The sequence below is a fragment of the Blennius ocellaris genome (genome assembly GCF_963422515.1).
Source record: "Blennius ocellaris genome assembly, chromosome: 9".
In the NCBI taxonomy this organism is placed as follows: Eukaryota; Metazoa; Chordata; class Actinopteri; order Blenniiformes; family Blenniidae; genus Blennius; species Blennius ocellaris.
In genome coordinates this window covers 10,359,056-10,379,622 of record NC_137658.1, presented here as the reverse complement: position 1 = coordinate 10,379,622, position 20,567 = coordinate 10,359,056, and the positions used below count along the sequence as shown (strand labels likewise).

The 20,567-nt window shown below is 41.4% G+C and overlaps 1 protein-coding gene across 1 annotated transcript; it reads left to right on the top strand.

The window, feature by feature from the left end:
- Positions 1-9,259: 9,259 nt before the first annotated feature.
- slc34a1b (solute carrier family 34 member 1b) lies at positions 9,260-19,725 on the top strand (the record flags this gene model as incomplete). Its single annotated transcript, XM_080502491.1, has 12 exons — positions 9,260-9,320; positions 9,416-9,598; positions 10,191-10,337; positions 10,595-10,738; positions 12,162-12,273; positions 12,771-12,966; positions 13,907-14,002; positions 14,155-14,224; positions 14,372-14,539; positions 14,752-14,868; positions 18,498-18,622; positions 19,135-19,725. The coding sequence occupies 12 exons, from the start codon at positions 9,260-9,262 to the stop codon at positions 19,723-19,725; spliced, it is 2,010 nt and encodes a 669-aa protein (XP_080358617.1).
- Between the last annotated feature and the right edge of the window lie 842 nt (positions 19,726-20,567).

Here is a 20,567-nt window from a genome sequence, read left to right as displayed (position 1 = left end):
CAGAGCTGGATGACTGTGCAGCATAATGTTTGTCACACCCACAGTTTCTCACTGCCAGCCTTAAGGCATCAGCATAGGGAGCGATGGAACACCTGTCTCCGTGTGTGTGTGTGTGTGTGTGAGAGAGAGAGAGAGAGAGAGTCTGTCTCCATCCATGTGTGAGTAGTGCGTCGGTGGAGCTATGAATGGGGAGAGAGGGGTGTTCTCTCCCAGACTCCATAGCAGCAGTGATATGAGGAGTGGCGTCTACTCCACTGCACATCTGCTGCTCTGAGACACGGAAAAGAGCGGGGAAGTACAGGGGGAAAAAAAACAATACCAAACAGAGGTGAGTGTTTGAATTTATCCACAGCATTTCATTAATCTCATTTTAGGGGGTGATCGGTGTGCTTGCTCAGTCAGTAGATGTGTTTTGCCTGCCCTTTCTCTCCCTCTGTCACTCCCATCATTCATCCTCCCCTCCACTCAGTGCATTACTGTGCCTGACAAAATGCCTTGTGCCCGCTTGTGATAAAGCTCTTCATCTCGTCATTCATGAAAAACCTCATATTTTCTTTCCGGCTGTGCCAGTCCTTTCTCCTATCTCTGTTTTTGTTATTCAGTGCTTTCAGCTCGAGCTCAGCTTCATGTATCTGCCCCTTCTATAGTGGGATAAATAACAAACCGCTTTGGGATCTCTGAAAGTGTTTATTTTCAGTCTTGCTAATGGGAGCTCTGAATGATCTCTCTGCCTTTCAGAGTCCTGCAGAGGAATGCATAAGTGCTGTAAAAACAAATCCCATCCATCAAATCAATACATGCCCATTATTATCTGAAATATTCTACTCAGCCAGTTGAACAACACACTGCGTTAGAAATAAAAATCTAACTGATAGTGGATCCATCACTACTGATCGAGTTAGTGGGAGATGTGCACTTGACTCAGCTGGGATTTGAACAGGAAGCAGCTGTGCTGGGCCACTACTGACTAAATTCATCCAACTGGGGCGAGTCTGTAGTTGTATCAGTGTTACACCTGAACATGGCAGCACAGCTGGCCCGCCATCACCATCAATTACAGGGCATAATGTCCTTGATACCACGAGTCGTCTTTATCTGCACTCCACTCTGCTGTCAGCAGAATTACTGCCCACATGCTCACCTTGAAGCTGCTTCTGCTCCCTCTGCCTGCATGTATACGGTATGAATGCACATGTAAGTACCCAGCAGCAGTGTGTTGACGCATCAGAGCAGGTATTGATGTCTTCAACTGAGCACAATTATATGAGCAATAAGAGAAACGATCAAGTCAGGATTGAATCATCATGTCATTGTCAATACTGATCAAACAGATAATAATGAGTGATGTTTTCAGCAGGCAGGTGGACCTTTCTTGATAGAAAGTTTACAGAAGTGATGAGGCAGAGGAAATTTGACCGTAAGATTAAGTTCTGATCTATTCTGTTTTAATAGAACTATTTTCCACACAGACACACTCAGGGAGTTCTTGTCCTGCTCGCTTTCCCATTTTGGGAGTTAATTAGTTTTGACCCTTTCCCTGAAGGATAGGCCGTACTCAGCCTCCGCTAGCATTATGGATTTAAAATCTCTCGATCTGGAACTTATGTAACATGGGCACCGTGCACCTTAAATTGAGATTGTAAAAGCGAAGCGGTCTGGAAAACTTTCCTACTTCAGGTTTTTGTGGAGGTCAGCAATCAGGGAGAGCGTCAATGGTGACAAGAAGGAAGCCACTCTGTGATGTCAATCATTGTGGCCTTGATTTTACTTAACAATAATTCAGTTTGTTTTTCAGTTACATATTTTTACATTCTTTAACAAATTCGAATGCTCTGTTTTGTTCTTGGTTCCTCCACTTTGCAAGGGGAAATACTCATCTGTTTGCTTGCCCAGGCGCACATAATTCTGTTCTAGTATTTTATGAATAAGTTAAATGTGTTCTATGAAAGCGTTACAATTCAAGTTGCTTCCTCTTGTGGATTAAGCAATGGAGAAGTGTTTCTCTGAGCCACGGGTCTTGGTCACCACAGCCGGGATGCCGATGAACCATTACTGAACCTACTCGAACTTATACAGGCCTCAATCCCTTTGCTTCATCGACAGTGGCGGGATCCCTCAGCCACACAAACAGCGATGGAGAGAAGTGTGGGACAGACACAGAGTGAGGCAAGCAGGCGAATCATTTTCATTTAGGTCATTTCTGTCAGTGAGCTGGTGGGAGAAAGCACTCAGGACTCGGTGAATGCCTGCACCACGATGAAGGCCAAGATTATACTCCTCTGTCCTTCAAAGGTACCGTTGTGCACATTTTAGAGTAAGTGCAGGGAGTTCAGCAGACTCGTATACCCCTGGGTGCCCACCATCATGTATGTGGCAATTCGCCTTGCATGAAAGAAGCTGAGAACACTGCACCGGGTCAATCCCTACAGACTAACCCATTCAGTTGTGTTAGTGAGTTTTTGGCCGACCAACCAGCCTCCCTGAATATTACAATATATTCCACTCCAGCTAGGACATTGTCATGGAGTCCCCTGCAGCATCAAATTTGACGTGACCACGATTGCTGATGTCAGGCGTCACAGTGGGTGAGCAAGCTCCTGTCGATAGGCTCACATTCATTCTTTATGAGCCCCGTGTTGAAAGCTTCCTGTTGAACAGCGGTTGAACTGGAGCTCAGGGTAACAGACAATTTTAATTTTGCCACATCCGAATTTTAAGAATTTCATTTCACCTTAGCTTTATACATACTTTTGCCTTGACTTACTGTGATGTTGTGATTAATAATCTGACTCTAAGCTTACAGATAACATGCATTAAAAGTTCTAAAAGTTTTTTGTTGTTGTCATAATTCTTTCTGTTATCTTAAAGCAGGGGTATCAACCACACATTTTTTTTTTTTACAACAAAGGAAAAATTTGTTTACGCTGATGGGTTGAAAAATAGGAGGGTCATTCAATGTAATACATGTTGGGAACAAAAAAAACAAAGACATAGACATTTTGCCATCATCAACCACATTATGTAATCGCCACTATAATCACTGTACAAGGAAACATGTAATCGATAAATAAAGACTGGTTGACATCCTTGTACCACATGGGAATGAACAACAATACTGCTGCTGAGTTATTCATGATAAATCAGCTCACATTTTTGAGTTACTTTGATGGATGCATGTTATATTATACAGAGAAATTAAGTACACTCTCTATAGTCAAAGATTTGAGAAATTGCTTCATGGCTATTTTGCCTTATTTCTGTGTAAAATGCAGAAACAGAGATTAAAAAAGAGCGAATGCAGCATATCATGTAATTGAAGTTAACAGTGTAAATCAGTGTCATACCGTCAAGGTGAGTGATCAAATAAAGGGATGATGCTGTTGAAAGTTTTTGAAACATTTAAGCAGAAGGGTGAAGCTGCAGATAACCAGAGCTCAGCTGCCCTGCCTTTCTGAGTCACTGCCAAAGGTTTTGGAAATGAAAACTACATTGACTTTCTGCTATTTGATGTTTCAGTTCAGGAAAAAATCTCAGTGGGTTTTGTAAAAATTCTATACATACGCATCACATCTGAATACATCTCCGCTTCCTGCTATTTGAATTTCATCTGTGTATTTGATCCACACAAGCAAACACAGACAGGAGCAGAGTTTCTTGAGTGAGCTGTGAAATTCAATCTGTTAGACATTGTTTTAAAGTCTGGGTGTAGACATTGACCCTCAGGTGTTTTGTGCCTGATCACCAGGGCTCCTGACACCAGCTGTGATTCCGGCTGCGACTGGAGCCGAGGTTTCTCTGTGGCCTTTCAGCTCTCCAGGAATCATTGTTAGTCATCATCGCTCTGTATGTGTGGTGGCTTCGGGTTTTGCCTCTGTAAAATGAATCTTCTTCCACATACTTATTTGTGAAACACCTCAAGAGAAGCGCATCAGTGTCGTGAGGAACAGTGTCGAGATGCCCTCTGGTGAAGAAAGACAAGAACTGCACTATTAACAGTTTTGTTTGTTTGTTTGTTTTTTAATGGGAATGGACATTAGTGTGATCAGTGATTCTTTACTAGTACTTTAATTCTATGAAGAAGAAAAAAACCTGGTGACACAGTCACTCTTGTTGCATGTGACCGGAAAGTTTTTCACTGCCTTTCTCCAAACTTTACAGTTGCACTGCCGGAAGTTTTGAAAACACAAGGTGACCCACCCTCATCTAATCTACAGAGAAAAATCTTCAAGTCAGCCATGGAGCAGAAGACAAATGAGGTGTGTGAGAGCCTTATCACGAGTGAATCATTCAGGCCAAGTGTAATACAATTTTCTCTCTCTCTGTCTCTCTCTCTCTCCAGTGTCCTACCACAACCTCTCCTCAGAAGCACATGAAGAACAGGTCCAAGTCCACAGAGGAGATGCAACAGTCTAAGAAGGTGAGCAGCAGCCTGAAGTCTAGCCCCTTCACACAATATTTCTCCTTTCGACCCGTTTGTCTCTAATCAGATCTCACCTGACTGCATTGTCTTATCTAACAGACCTTTTCCTCACAAAAATCGCTCCCAGGCAGACCAGAGCTGGAGAAAGTGAAGGTGAGTTTGAATGTGTCTGCTTTAAAGTATATTTCTACTGCTGAAAATAGATTCCAGGGTGTTTCTATATTCATGTATGGAGTTGTACAAAACAGTTACAAGTTGGAAAATTAAGCCTTCTGCTCATAAAACTGATGCGTTAGTAGCACACACCTGCCAAAACCAGTTGTATAATAATAATACAGCCTATTAGTTTTTCTGCTATGACCTCAACACAACTATTGTATGCTACACACTTTCCTATAAAATGTTAAAACTCATACTGACTAAAAGCTTAATTCTCACATCTCTGTATTGCAGGAGTGTCCTGATAACTCCGACACGCCCTCGTCCTCCACTGAAGAACTGAAGTGACTAAAAGCAGAACCGACATTACAATGAAGTCGGCATCAACGTGTAATATCGTGACAACCATAAAATGCATAAAGTGTACATAAGGTCATAAGTAAACACGCAGAATAATCAGTGTGATCAAATTGAATATGAAAATATGATTTATGAAGCATTAGTTGTAGTATTAACACATTCATACATCCATCTTCTATTCTACTTTAACCAAACAAGGTTTTCAGATTGGGCATTAAAATAAATTGTTCATAAAAGGATGTGAACACAAACACACACTCAAAGTTGCAACACTGAGGCAAAAAACTAAACTAAACGACACCTATGATGAAGCTGTTACATTGTACTGAAAGTGGTGTAAACATACCAAATGACTGTGTAGTGACAATAAAGTGAAGTCATTGAATGGATCTGTTATGAGTCTGTGCTCACACATGCCAAGGCAGACTTATGTAGGACTATAGTTGTTCAGAGTCTTCATAGGATCACACACAGGTGTTTGTGGGCGAGTGAAGACACATGAGCGTGAAATAGATTGAACGTAGTTTCAGCACGTTTAGAAGATAATTAAAGAGCTCATTCGTTTGCAGGTGACTTCCAGTAAAATCACCAGATAAATACAGAGGATATTCCTGTGAAGCTCATTCAACAGCCCCACTTTGAAGATAAAATCCTCAAAACGTCAAATGTTTTAATGTACAATCTGCAAATCAGTAATAAAGTGTACTTGTGATGATCAAGCAAGTCTCTATGAAAATAATAGGTTGAAATTTCTCAAATGTGATCCCAGTGGATCAAATAGCAACAAACCAACTGAATTTGAACTGAATGCCATTTTAACCAATCAAATAACTACTTGCATGATGACAAAAGAGTAGAAGTAGAAGCAATCTAATTCAATTTCTTTCCCCGAAGGTGACACTTTCCTTCAACATTTGAAAAGCAGATATTGAGTTTGTGAGATGATTCAGTAAAGTGGTATCAGTCAAACACATTTGCAGCTCAATGTAATACATCAGTGCTTAAAGTGTTATCTTCTCACCATAAGTGTTGAATGTTTATTTGCTTTTAATCGACTATTGGTTCAATTATGGTTTCAGTTCTCCTTCATCGGTCTGAGAGTTCAATCAGCTTTTGAGACTCATGTCACCCAGCAGAGCAAAACCATCATCATTTCTTATTTTGTTTGGAAGTGTCAGCAGTGTCTTCATTTTTCAGTCTTTATGGAGTGCATGTGTCATTCCTGCAGTCATCCAAAGAAGTTGGTGCCCCTCAGATTGCCTGTAAGGAAAGGCGTGAGCCCCAATAGACAAAACGTGACAGTGAAGCTAACTCCTGCTGGACAGTTTCCCATGTCTGCTCTAGATTCTATAAGATGTTTATTAAAATGTGCAAATCTAAATTTGATGGCCTTTCAGACCCAAGTTTGGGAAATGCTGATCAAGGGAACAAAAGCAAATATTGTCCTTCAGAATCAAGCAAACAATCTGGCATCACATACCAAGAGATAATATAATCATTTTGCTGTATTATCATAATCCAATTATTAAAAGTGAGTTTACATAAAGCATCATATGGCATTTCTTAGTGTGGGATTAACACAGGATGACACAGCCTGTGAGCGACACGACAGACCCTCTGCAGGATTATGTGCCTGCAGGTGTGTTCATTGCCAGGCTGGTGACCCCGTAGCCTGTTTTTGTTCAATTCCCAGGATGAGTGGTGCCAGAAACCTGAACATCTGGGGAGGGAATTAACAGCAGCATGGTGGGCTTTTTACCAAGAGGAAGGACTGGAGCAATGCCAGAGATTTAGGCATCTCTTTCTGCTCATACGTGTTTGTATGTCTCGGTTTCTTTTTTTTATTAAAATTTTAATTATATTTAATGCTTCTCCAAATATGGAGAACCTCTCCCCCAGAAACCATTAACCACAGGAGCATCAGCTTCAGTCCAGCTGCCTGCGCAACAACAGAGCTGTTCTCTCTCTCCGGCTCCCAGCTCTCATAACACTTTGGAAGGTAACAATGCAGTTCAGGGGGTTGTTAGGTTCTTCTGTTCTGAGCTTATGGATGCAAGTCTGAGGTCAGCAGGTTTGGCAGATCTGGTTGAGAGCACTGCTGATATGGCAGAACAGTTGATGGGCTAATTATTAATAATCACCCCATCACAGAGTTCTCCACTGCTCCGAGGCGAGGAGAATCATCGCATCTGGGTAGCCGGGTGTATGAGTAAACACGTGTTCGTGCGTGCTTAGAGGATCCCAAGAAGCCTCACTGATCAATCATTTCTAATCACAACTAATTTAATCTTGAGTCCTGGCACAGCACCCAAGTACCTGAGTGTTTTGCATAAACCACACAGATGACACTGTACGTGTTTGATATACTCCCACTGACTGGTGTATTGGAAGAAAGGATTGTTTAAAACCCTGCTTTAATCTGAGCCCGGCGAGACGACGTGATGAAAACAGCTGCATAAGAATGTGAGGGGACTCATGAAAAGAGTGCCGAGATTAAGTGCAAGTCTCTCTTCATGTTTACCACTAGATGTCAGGTTTCTCCTGCTCTTACGTCTGAAACCTGAAGACGTTCAAGGAAGAAACTGGGATCATTTATCACATCAAACAGGGAATCTTTATCTGGCTCTAACTCAAGAGAAACCTAGACGGCTGAGCAATCATCACTCATTACCTAATGTGCAACATGCTTTTCTAACTTATGCATCATTAACTTCAGTCTTTGCGTTACTGATTAACAATACTGTTGCTGATGATGGAGCAAGTTTATCACCCTGAGATGAGGTGATTTTCTTGACACTTCCAGACCTGGTACTTTATTTAAAGATGCTTTACTCATCTGTTTGAGATGTTCCTGTAACACAGCACCTACACCTGTCTGACAAAGGTAAGAGGCTCTACTCCAATTAAACACAATTTCAAAAAACATTTTTTCCCCCCTCTTGTATTTAAACCTGTGATGCTCACAAAACCTTGAGGATCTATACATGTCAGCTGTCACTCCAAATTTAACAATAACATTGTTTTCTTATTTGACTTGTTCTTCAAATGAAACTCCATTAGCACATTTCTGAAAAGTATAGAAATATATACCGGTAGGTGAAATATCAAAGCCAACGCTATTGCTATTAACATATTAAGTGATTACTAAGGCAGTGACTTTTAATTATGTGTCCATGAGCATGTTAATCCTCACTTTGTTGATACAAAGAGTTGTCGTCTCTCTCTGCCTGGCTTTTCTCATCCCACTCTTGATGTATATTTAGGCCTTAATAAACGTTGGCCTACCTTCATTTCATCTGTCTGCTGCCACCTGTGTGTTTGTAGTTTACCTCTGCTGTTTTGATGTTGCTGCTTCTTCTCGTTGTCATTATTTCATAAATCTTTCAAGGTCTGGTGTTGCCCTGGTTTGTGCTTGACTGCTTTAAACTGTATTGTTACAAGAAGAGCAGGCTCACAAGTGAAAATACTAGACTTCAATAATACAGATGAGCTCAAACAGCCTAAAATATTTTGTTTGCACCACAATGTAACGTTAAGATGAACTGATTTAACTTCAACAACAATGTATATAGTATTAATACATCCCGATTAAGAGACTTAATAAAGTAAAATCAGAGTTTGTTCAGCCGCGTTCTATAGGAGTTGCCTCACATACCTCCACTTACGGAGCGTGCACTGTCACAGGGACCCTGTGCACATCATGACCTGCAAGAGGATACCACAGAAAAAGAGAATGATGCAGTGACTGTAATTACTGTAATTTCAGCTGCTGTAATTACTTCCATCCTCTTTGCTTTAAGAGACACATTAGTACTCCCTCCTCTGCTGGTGTCCCCGAAATATGGAAAAGTGGCCGACATGAAAAGGGGGAAAAACGGTCTCTTTAAGCTGAGAGCGTGAAGAAAAAAAAAAACCTTTGAAGGGAGTTGCTACTCTATAGAAGATGGAGAGACCCTTTAAGAGCTGACTTGCAGCTGTAGGAAATGAAGGACATGAAACTGATGTTCTCTTTCGTGATTCCGACAGAGCGTCGACTTGTCGGGAGGCAAGATGCCGTCTCACTGCGTGTTTAAGTGTGCCACCTGACCTCATGTGGTAGATAGCTGCTGATTACAATCAATGCGTTATTCCTTTGCTTTTCTTCAGAGAGTGTGTTTGTTGAGCAAAAAGAAGTGGTCATATACAGATGGTGTCTTCTCTTGGCTTCCTTTTCAGCTGCAGGTGGCTTACAAACATATTCACTCTCCGATTTGTTCACTGTCCAGTTGTGAAACGTGTTTTTAAATCACCTGCATATCACCTCACAGTATCCAAAGCACCATGCCCTCTCGACCTATAACGATTGTGTCCTCTAGACGGAGCACTGGGACAGACTTCAGAGGTAAAGTGTTGCTTTCAGTTGTCATGATTACAATGTTTTATGTCTTTGAAATGCTTCAGAACACCTGAATGTCTGTTGTTGTTATTCGTTGTCAGATGGGAGGTCGTATGCAACTCAGCTCTCCTCAAAGCACAGACTATCAGTGGAGGACGACGGGGAGTCCGGCATTGGCTCCACCTCTGACATCACCGCCGGCTTTGAGCGATACAGCCAACATACCAATCACCACTCCAACAAACGTTCTCCTAAAGAGGCAGACACCCCCCCCAGAGATACCGGTACAAGAGAGGCATGAAGAGGAGAATCACACATTTGTCTCCTGGGTGTCCATGCTTGAAGCCTTTGAAAAGGCGAATTACAAACAACAGAAACAGAATCACATGCTCATTAGATAAGACCAACATTAAAAACACACACACACACACACACACGCACGCACGCACGCACGCACACACACACACACACACACACACACACACACACACACACACACACACACACACACACACACACACACACACACACACACACACACACACACACACACACACACACACACACACACACACACACACACAATTCCGATGGGATCATTGTCTTTCAGGTCCTGTTGCCACTCAGCAGTGTTTAGCTTGTGTATGGGTAATGTAGTATGTCAGATGGCTTTGCTCTCAGCGTGTGTTGTCTCACTGAGGCCGTCACTCTTACCCTGATCGCAGAAAACAAAGACGACGATGATGTCGTGCCCAGTGACACAGCACATTTTTGCATTGCGACTCCCAAAGTTTTGTTCACTCAAAGGTCAGCTTTGTTCTCCCTGGAAGTCACTCTGTGAGTCTAACTTTTCACCTGGCTTTTTGTTCCGAACAGACGACTCAGCTCAAACCTCAGGGGTGACTTCAAACAAGATCAAGCAGCTCTTTAAAAACCTCTCCAAGATCCCTCTGCTCTTCATTCTCCTCTTCCTCTTTGTTTGCTCCTTGGACACGCTGAGTTCTGCCTTCCAGTTAGCAGGGGGTACGTACTGCAACCCTCAGCAGGCTGATGGTGACTCAGCCAGTTGATGTTTGACAAATAAGTGAGTCACTGATCACATTCACACCGTTCAACTGAGCGCTGCTGTGTAATTTCATCTGGTGACCTTTTAACGATTTGAGGAAACAAGCGGTTTCAGTTTTGGTTAACATTGCTTTTAGCAACATTCTCATTCCCGAGACCCACCGTCTTTCTCATGGCTCTGTGTTTCTGTGTTTGTGGGCGGCATATATAACCAGGTAAAGTGGCGGGGGACATTTTCCAGGACAACGCGGTGCTGTCGAACCCCGTGGCTGGACTGGTGGTGGGCATCTTGGTTACTGTGCTGGTTCAGAGCTCATCAACGTCCACCTCCATTGTAGTCAGCCTGGTGGCCTCAGGATGTGAGTGGCCAGGATAATGTGTGAATGCCATTGTTTCTTTTAAGACTCTGAACTGGAAAGATTTTCAGGCGAGCCTCATTTGCTGTTATATATCTGCTGTGCATGCATTTGTGCTTGTTTCCTGTCTCTACAGGCTTTTATTTTGCGTGCGTGGATTTTACAATAAACAGAAAAAAAACCCCAAACATTACCATAGCAATAAAAACTGAAAATACAAAAATCCCACAGTGCATTTGTGGAAATATCACAAAATGAATTTACAGTTATAATCATAATCTCCGTGTTCTAGCTCCGAGCCCAATAACATCCCTCATTCCCTATGGAGGATGCAGTACATTATGTTAATTGTACTCATCATTATGAGTCAAATTAGGAAATATAATGCTTAAATGTTCACAGCTGTTGTATTGTTGTGGATGACAATGACGGAAGAAGGTAAACTGAAATATGATTAAAATAATACCGTAACTCCTATCTCGGGCTTATCCATGCAGTCTTCATAAAGATGGATAATAGGTTTTTAAGCTTGCAATGCATCTTTGTATATTTACACTGTACATGTTGTGCATTTGCATAATATAGAGCCATGATCAGCACATGAAATAATACTGTATATAACCATTCATTTAATTATTTACTCGGGAGTATTGCCATTTAATTCAATATAATAAAGCATTTTGCATTGAGAATGATAACATACTGAATTATGCATCAATCCATCTTTCTTTAGCAAGATTTTACCACACACTAACTGACTGACGTGTCATTTTGAGACTGCAGTTCCCTGGATGGAAATTTATAAAATCCACCTTAAGAATTGTTGCAGTCCTGCAGGGTAGACTGGGATCAGAGAGGTAATGAAATCAAAGTCCCCACACTGTGTAATCCTCTCACCACCTCAGCTGCAGTATTTAGAGCATTACACTGTATACTGGTAATATCACTATAACTTCTCAAATTCTTCCATTTAGATGTTGCACATTTTAGTCTTTGTACTTGAAATTAATCACATTAGTATGCACAAGCTGTCTCTCTGCTTTAAAAGGCTTTTCTTTTCTTTTTTTTAAATTCAGGAGCAAAGAGAAGAGTTTACAGGAAATTGCCGACGCTAAAGATGCGAAGGCATGAATGTTTGTCTTCCTGATGCGTGTCCTCTAGGTCATCCTCATTATAGACATACTCAACAATAACCTCCACGTAAATCTGCCTCCACTCATCTGGAAATTACAATCACCTCTCATCTCCATTAAAACTCGTGTTGCATTCAAAACGTAGAAAGCCATAAACCGTTATTGTACGTCTGATGCTATAGTCACAACGAGGACAGTTTACTAATTTTCCGCATTAGTGAACATATACACAATCTAAGCGCATCGAAAAGACTTCAAATAAACGCCACCCTTTCTTTGGTCTCACCTCACAGTGTTAGAAGTGAGGTCGGCTGTTCCAGTCATCATGGGGTCCAACATCGGAACGTCAGTCACAAACACCATAGTGGCCATGATGCAAGCGGCTGAGAGAGCCGAGTTTCAGCGGTGAGTGTGGAGACACGCGCCAAGGCCATCGATAAGTGGAGGAGACACAGTTGGGCCTGTTGGAAGAAAGTGAAATGGAAAAGTGAAGAGGATAAGTGGAGGGATGGAGAGCAGGGGTTGTGGGAGCACAGGAGGATGGAGAGAACGCATTAGCAGCTGTTTGCCATCTCTTGGCTTCAGCCTCCATTTGAGAGTAATTTCTAAAACAGTGACAATAATGGCACCAATCCACACTGATCCCAAACTAGTAACCCTCTGGCATGGAAAGATACGGCAACTGAACAGATGGCGCGTTGCCTAATCTGTGACTGGTAAAATAAATATAATTTATTAATCTTTCAGACACACACACTGAGTCAAACTGAAATACTCATTACATCACACATCCGAAAAAAAGTTGAGCCTCGAAAAGCAGATTAACAAGCAATCGCTCTGAGTAGTTGATCATGTGTGTGGTTGACCTTGCTTCACACGACAATAATTGTGACCGATGACAGTGCCTTTGCCGGAGCAACAATCCACGACTGCTTCAATTGGCTGTCGGTCCTGGTTCTATTGCCCCTGGAGGTGGCGAGTGGACTCATGACCCGGCTGTCTCTGACAATGGTGTCCAGCTTTAAACTCCAGCCAGGGGAGGAAGCGCCTGAGCTGCTCAAGGTTATCACCGAGCCCGTCACCAAGCTTATCATCCAGGTAAAGCTCTGCGCTAACTCACTGTTAGTTAATTCACTTCTAGACTACCTGCTCTGATCTTAGCTGCTGTTAAATACTTCTTAAGCCAATGACAAAGTAATTGAATTATATTAGCCCATCAGCCGGCGTACGATGCACCTCCCAATGGAGGTTTCGCACTATGCAGGCCGGTATCACACCACGACAGTGTAAAGCGCTTTGAGAATGCTGAAGCAGTGAAAGTGTACTATATAAATTACATTTTCACATCATCTTCATGAAATTAAAACTGTTTTATACTTTTCCATGAAGCCTTTATTCAACCAGGTAAGAGAAGCCTGGTCAAGACATCAGCTACAGCTTAGCACAATAAATAATTTAAAATCAAACAAACATTGGCATTAACATTTTAATGCTGAGTTTATCTTTGCTTCATTATTGGAAAACATATTTCTCGTAATTATTAATGCATGTTTGTGTGAGACAATTTCAACTATTGATCTTATGCTAAACATGTTTACCCTGAGATAAAATGCATCTGTAATTCAACCCACTTCACCTGACAAAAATAAAAACATTTAGGTTAAAAACACAAGATAAGTTGGCTGGAGATGACACATATTAAATTACCAACTGACCAACCGACTGACAACAGTGAGATAAATAAACCAGATTTTGTGTCATTTTGTTCCACTGACGTTTCATTTTTTTGTTGCCGGTTCCATGACGTACTTTCTTGAAGGAGTGTTAATTTTAACAGCACAAGAGATCGTCAGACATTTCAGCAATAACCTAATCGTTGGCTCTGAGTAACTTGTCAGTGTGACTCCTTTGAGTCTTGAAAAGTGTCCGAGCCCAAATCCTCTGCTGAAAGGAGTGAAAAACAGAGAACCTCTTTTCCAGCCTTCCACCATTGCTCTTGTTTAGCTTTCTGTAACTAGTCTCTCCCTTTCACCCACAGCTGGACAAGTGTGTGATCACAGGGATCGCCATGGGGAATGAGGACATGAGGAACAGGAGCCTGGTGAAAAAATGGTGCCAGACTGACCTGGTTATGGTAATGGCTCGTCTCCACTGCTGGCTCCGGCTCACGCAGACACATTGTGTCACATACTGGCGCCGACCACAGGCTGTCATTGCTGCAGGTGACAACTGTGTTATTAATTTCTGGATTCACCACCAGTTCTTTTCTCTTCTGTCTTTTTTCAGTCAGCTGGCAATTACAGCAGCGAAGACTGTGGCAACAGTTACAACTCGTCGCTGTCGCCCCTCGTCAACTGTGAGTTAAAACACAGCCATCGACAATCCTCACACGGTTTTAAATTATACAAGTGTGTTCTGTTTTTTTATTTTATTTTTATGGTTTGGCTTTTATTAAAAGCACAGTGCGAATAGCCCCATAACGGCGGATCTTGTCTCTCTGTAGGCCGACATTTGTTTGCTTCCTCTGAGTTGTCAGACCTCACGGTGGGCCTCATCCTTCTGGCAGCGTCGCTGGCGGTCCTCTGCACATGTCTGCTGCTTCTGGTCAAAATACTGAACTCTATTCTTAGGGGTGAAGTTGCAAAGGTCATTCATAAAGTCATTAACACAGGTGAATATGACTTTGGTTAAATTTTAAACTGTCATTGTGCAGAAGTCGGTTTAAAAGAAAAGAATTTATTGATAAAAAAAAAATCCAAAAAAGAAGCAAACTTCTTGGACCATTTGTGAGAAAAGAGTGAACAGATATAGGATTTTCACACTTGATTATTTTTTAAGTATAGGCGCATGAATAATTTGAGTTGCTGTTATGCAATCCTACAGATCCGCCCTATCCTTTTGGGTGGCTGGCCGGCTACGTTGCAATGCTCGTTGGTGCAGGAGTGACATTCGTGGTTCAAAGTAGCTCAGTCTTCACCTCTGCCATAACACCTCTCGTCGGTGAGTAATGTTTTACTTTAATGCCTTAATTCCCAAAGACTCACGATTCAAACTGGATTTGGATGACAAAAGATTGTAACAGCGACAAGTTGTCCCTTGTTCTCACTTTGGAAATATCAGCCTTCACACAATGGTTTACTGATTTTCAGAGATCTCATGAAGATGATTCTTGCTGATCTACTCCAGGATGTGTTCATAGAAAAATGCCCTTGTTCAATTTGCAGCTTTGCAGCTTGCAGAGCATTACATGTTGGCGACCGAATCTTTAACTACAGCAAAGTGTGCATTGACGTCTGGCATATTGCAGCCTTAAAAGACACAATTCTTTCTCATCAAATGCTATTTGAAAAAAAACAAAAAAAAAACAGAAGAGGACTACCAGTAGACTTAAGTATATTATCAGCATTTTCTTGGAAAATATGTGGATTGGTTACGCTGTTCCTCCACAAATGAGGCTAAACAAAATAGTTTAAGGTTGAGTGGGAACATGTAAATTAAATTTAGAGTGCCCAACTAAAAAAACTGGAGCAGAATCAAATATAAAGCCATAATAGGACAAGGGGGATCACTTAACTAATATACAACTGAGAGGCAAATTTATAGCAGCTGGAAACAAATCATCCATCATCATCATAGCCCTATAATTGCATTTTGTTTGGAAAAATGGGAGGAGAGTCTGTGCAACAAAAGGAGAAGCTCATGAACTAAAGTGTACCTCTTCATCTGTCAGATTTAATGGCAGTTTTGTTATGACACGGTCATCTTTTGATTCATTGATGATTTCACCTTTGACTAAAGTAGCAGGGTGAGGAAGATGTCTGTCAAACATTATTCAACAGGGTATTGATCTTCAACATTTATCAAAAGTTGTAATTTTGTCCATTTTGGAAAGTGTTTTTTTTTTTTTCTAGCAAACTATGTTGATAAAATCTAATGGTGGTCACAGTTCTGTGCATGAAAAGTCTTTAATGAGCCATGATGACCAACGCAGGGCATTTCAGATGGGACTGCATTTAGATTGTAAGATTGTGGTGAGTTGACGTTATGCCAGCTTTCCTTTAAATTAGGATAATAAATGGTTATACAGTATATGGATAAAATTGTCACTCGGTGAGTATAACCTTGGTTTATATCTGGATTCGAGGGACATTTTGTGGGTACGTCATATGTTCATTGTGAGCATAAGCACTTTGGTGCAATTGTATTAGATGTATAGGTATCTCTAAATTATTCAAGAATGTATGGTATTTTCTCTTATGGACTGGCTCCCAACCCAGAATGTATCCTACCTTTAGCACTCAGAGAACCAGGATTGGCTGAAGCCCCTTAAGTTAGTTAAAGTGGTATAGAAAGGATGGATGGATCTAATTGCTGAGTAATAGAGTACATTCAGCAATTTCAATCTTCTTTTGTAATGACAATGATCTTAATTCCTCGTATTTATTTGTTTCTTGGAGAGCGAATGTAATGATTTGAGTCGTTTGAGCTGCAGTGTGTTCGGTGTCATTGAGAAGCAAAAGTTACAAAAGGTGAAGAGCCACAATATTGGGTCGTGACTGAATCCAACTCCAGTTCTCCATGTCTGTCATGTCCACATGACGATATTTGTCCACCTGTATCAGTCTTGAAGGCCTCATCGTGATATAATGTCCTGCCTATTCACAATGACTCCCATCCCCCATATTGAAATCAACCAGTCGCCCTGCTGAAGCCTGATGTGAATCAAGTGGCTCAAACATGCAGGCACACTGCTACGCCCTCACCTACCTGGGCGAAGAAGCACCAGCAGCAAGATTCCAGAAGGCACAGCAGATGTTTTGCACTTTAGTGTGCTTTTGTCGGACTTCACACTGGATTTTCTGAGTGAAAGAAGAATGAGTGATTTGAGGCAGCAACAATATACAGCTGTTGGCTGAATGATCATGAAAGGGATTGTTTGATTAAACAGCAGTAAATTGAGTTCTGTGCAAAGAAGTTTTAGCTCTTGAGAAAGACTTGGGACCTTCAACACGAACGATGACAACGGGCATTGTTTCATACTTGGTTTTAAAGTTTAATTTCATTTAGAACATGTTACTGCATATTCACTTTTCCAAACACTGTGCTGTAGTCATTTCAAACTAAAAGTTTGATTTGTTTTTCTGAGAGAAAGTGCTGCGTTCAGTCCCTGGGCGACTCCAGCATGTGTCCACCAGTTTGAAAGTTGGACTGTTTCTTCTCCAGTTCAGCCTGCAGTTACGGTTGGGTTTCATTTGTTGTGAGCTTCCAGGGACTCCGTCTCCTGTAATGTCTTATTAAAATGGTCTCTCGCTGACTCAAATTTTAGCGGCGTACCCAGTTGTAGAAATGGAGTTGCCGCAGCACTGTTACCTGCTTGGACTTTACTTCAGCCAACTGCGCTTTAGATATCTATGCTAATGCGTATGAGGCTCGAGCAATTGTTTTATACTATATTGATACTGTTTTTGGTCAGAGGGTGAGAGAGAGAGAAATAGAGTTGGTCAATTCAATCATTTCTCATTCAAACCTCTTTTAATGTCCACTGTTGTAATCCATTAGCTCATAACCTGTGCTGTTGTTTCAAGGCCACTGGTGTCTGTGCTGACGTATAAATCCAACCAACACAACCAGACATTTACTGCCTCTAATAGTAGAAAGACCAAAGGTTTATTGTCTTAGTTTACTGATTTAACAATATCATATCCTTGTTTTTGCACAATATTGAGAAAATACCCAAGTTCTCTTTGTTGACTAATATCTAAGTTATAAGCAGAACAAGACCAAATAAGGAGACAGAGCTTATTATTTCCACTGATGGAATCTCGAGAAGTTTGTAAGAGCGTGTTGTGTAACACTGTACACCGCTGGCTGAATGGAGCATGTCAAATCAGTGACGACTGAGTCATCGGCCTGCTTCACAGTGATAAATATGAGAGCTGGATAATGTTGCGTTTTATACTGAAGTAATTAAGCAGCTTGACATAAAGCTGAAGAGAAGAGACTGTACAGATGGAAGACATGTCCTAATCTGCAAATAGATTTCTGCTTGGATACATCTCTGGATTCCAGCTCTGCCTAACTTCCGTGAAAAGCTGCTGTGGAAACAAGCAATCTGAAAAAATCCAACATATTACCACCAGAGTGATCAATCATACACATTCAGTGTAGTGTCACAGCAATGTTACCCTAATCTGGTTGTCAGTTATAATCAAGTATTTATTTTGCAGTCCAGTTTTCTTCTCTTTTAATCTTCCACACAGTACTGTTACAAAGTCCATTGGTGTTAAATAAAAATATTTTCATAGTTTTCCTTTTATATGTGGTCAGTAGAAATTTTTTTTAAACCAACTTAGAAAACCCCCCCCCCCCCCGCAGAAATGATCCTAATCAATTACATGCAGAAAGAGGCAACAAATGACTTCTATAAATTACATTGTATTGAAAAGTCCATCTATTTTTCAAGTTGGTTTAAAAAAATGAAATATTATATGTTGCAAATTGTAATTCAGTTTATAAGAAAGTGACTTGATGGCCAATAATTAAACTAATGGGCACTATTTATTAATCATTATCCATTTCATAAATCTCTTTGTGTTTCTGTTGACCTTTTTCACCATCATTTTCATCAGGCATTGGTGTGATCAGTCTGGAACGGGCCTATCCTCTCACACTTGGCTCCAACATTGGCACCACTGCCACAGCCCTGCTCGCGGCTCTCGCCAGTCCTGGGAACAAGCTGGCTGCAGCCATACAGGTAGAACCACGTTTCATCATGCATTAAAACAATGTTGCATTTTCAGGAAACAAAGTGGTCTTAGTACCACCATAAAACCACCACAATAGTTGCTTTCGGAACGACAATGACGCCAAAAAAACTTGAATCTGTGAATATATTTTCTACCCAGAAGAGCTGAACCGTGGTACTTGCTGATAATAACACAGATGGGAGATAATGTACAGTATAATACTGTATGTGTGTGTACATATACATAAATATGCAAGCAGAAGTGTTGGAAGCTCCAAGGGAAGGGGTGATGTTTACGTCTCTCTTTGGGACTCCAAACTGTGAAAATTAAACAACATTGAGCCACTGGATTATGTGCTTGGTATGAATATAGCGTAACGATAAAGCTGGATCGTTTACTGTATTTCTGATTATGTAACCTTGACTTAATGGCATCACACAATGACTGTGATGAATAATCGGCAGAACGGATTGCTTCACCGCTCACATACTGTTTCTCATTATCTTCTTTTTGTGTATAGATTGCTCTGTGTCACCTCTTCTTCAATATTTTCGGTATTCTGCTGTGGTATCCGCTTCCATTCATGCGCTTACCGATCAGGATGGCTGGCGCTCTGGGAGCGCGCACTGCCAAATACCGCTGGTTCGCGATCCTCTACCTCCTCGTCTGCTTCTTGCTCCTTCCATCGCTGGTGCTGGGCCTCTCGCTGGCTGGCTGGCGGATAATGGCTGGTGTCGGGGCTCCTTTTTTTGGCGTCACTCTCTTCATTGGCATGATAAATTTCATGCAGGCCCACAGCCCACATCACCTGCCCAAAAAGCTCCAAAACTGGGACTTTCTGCCCAGGTGGATGCGTTCTCTCAAACCGCTTGATCGTGTTATTACCAAGGCAACTGTCTGCTGCAGCGTAACATGCGAGTATCATCTGGGAGACGAGGAAAATGAGCACAACTCAACCAACGTGACTGCTGTCAACACTAAAGAGTCCTCCCAGAGGAAGGAGGAGCTGGCTTACGACAACCCGGTCCTGGACTGCCTGGAAGAGAGTAGAGCGGGTGTACGGGTCTTTAAACTGAAAGGCCTGGAGAGGTGCAACAGCACTCCGCTGTAGTTACATCATTGGTGTGTGAATGTGTGAGTGAACGGGTAAATGTGATGAACTTGTAAAGTGCGTTTTGGGCGGCTCATGCAGCTGAAAGGTGCTATATAAGTGAATTCCATTTACCATCCATTTACCAATAGCAAAGGCTTTATACTGAGAGGAGGAGCATTTGGAAAAGTCACGTTATAAATGTAGTTAGAATTCTCACGTCACAGCGAGAATGGGCTTAGGTCGATTTCCATTTCAAATTTGCATGTCCTCCCTGTGTGCACATGCCTTTTCTTTGGGTACTCAGGTTACTGCCCACAGTGCACGTGTGACCATTAAAGTTTCTTGTGGATTTATATGTGAATATGCTGGATTGCGGATAAATGGGTGTTTCAGAAAAAGATTAATCAATTATTATAAATAGTTTCACAATGTCACAATGAATATCCTCAGCACAGTCACCACCTCAATCTCACACCTTACTACAGGTTAGGGTCCATACATACAATGTACTCAAGGAAACAACGAGGGTCAAAGGGTAAAATATCACAGTACAGTGACTTAAAACAATAAAAAAAACATTTGTTTGGGTTTGAAGGAAAGCTGGCAGTTGTATTGTTTCTTTCTTTCTTTTTTTTTTTTTTATACATTTTAATATTATACACACATTCACACATACTATCAAATTCCACTTATTCTCACTGACATGTTTTGGACCGGAGGATAACAACGGTAAGTAAAAACTTCGCACAGTAAAGCTGAGCTCAGAATCAAGGCTGTGTTCTTGCTGCAGGGCAACAAAGCTGCAAAAACAGTGAAAGAAGATGATTTCCTGTAAGTGAACTTCATTGTCAACAAAGCAG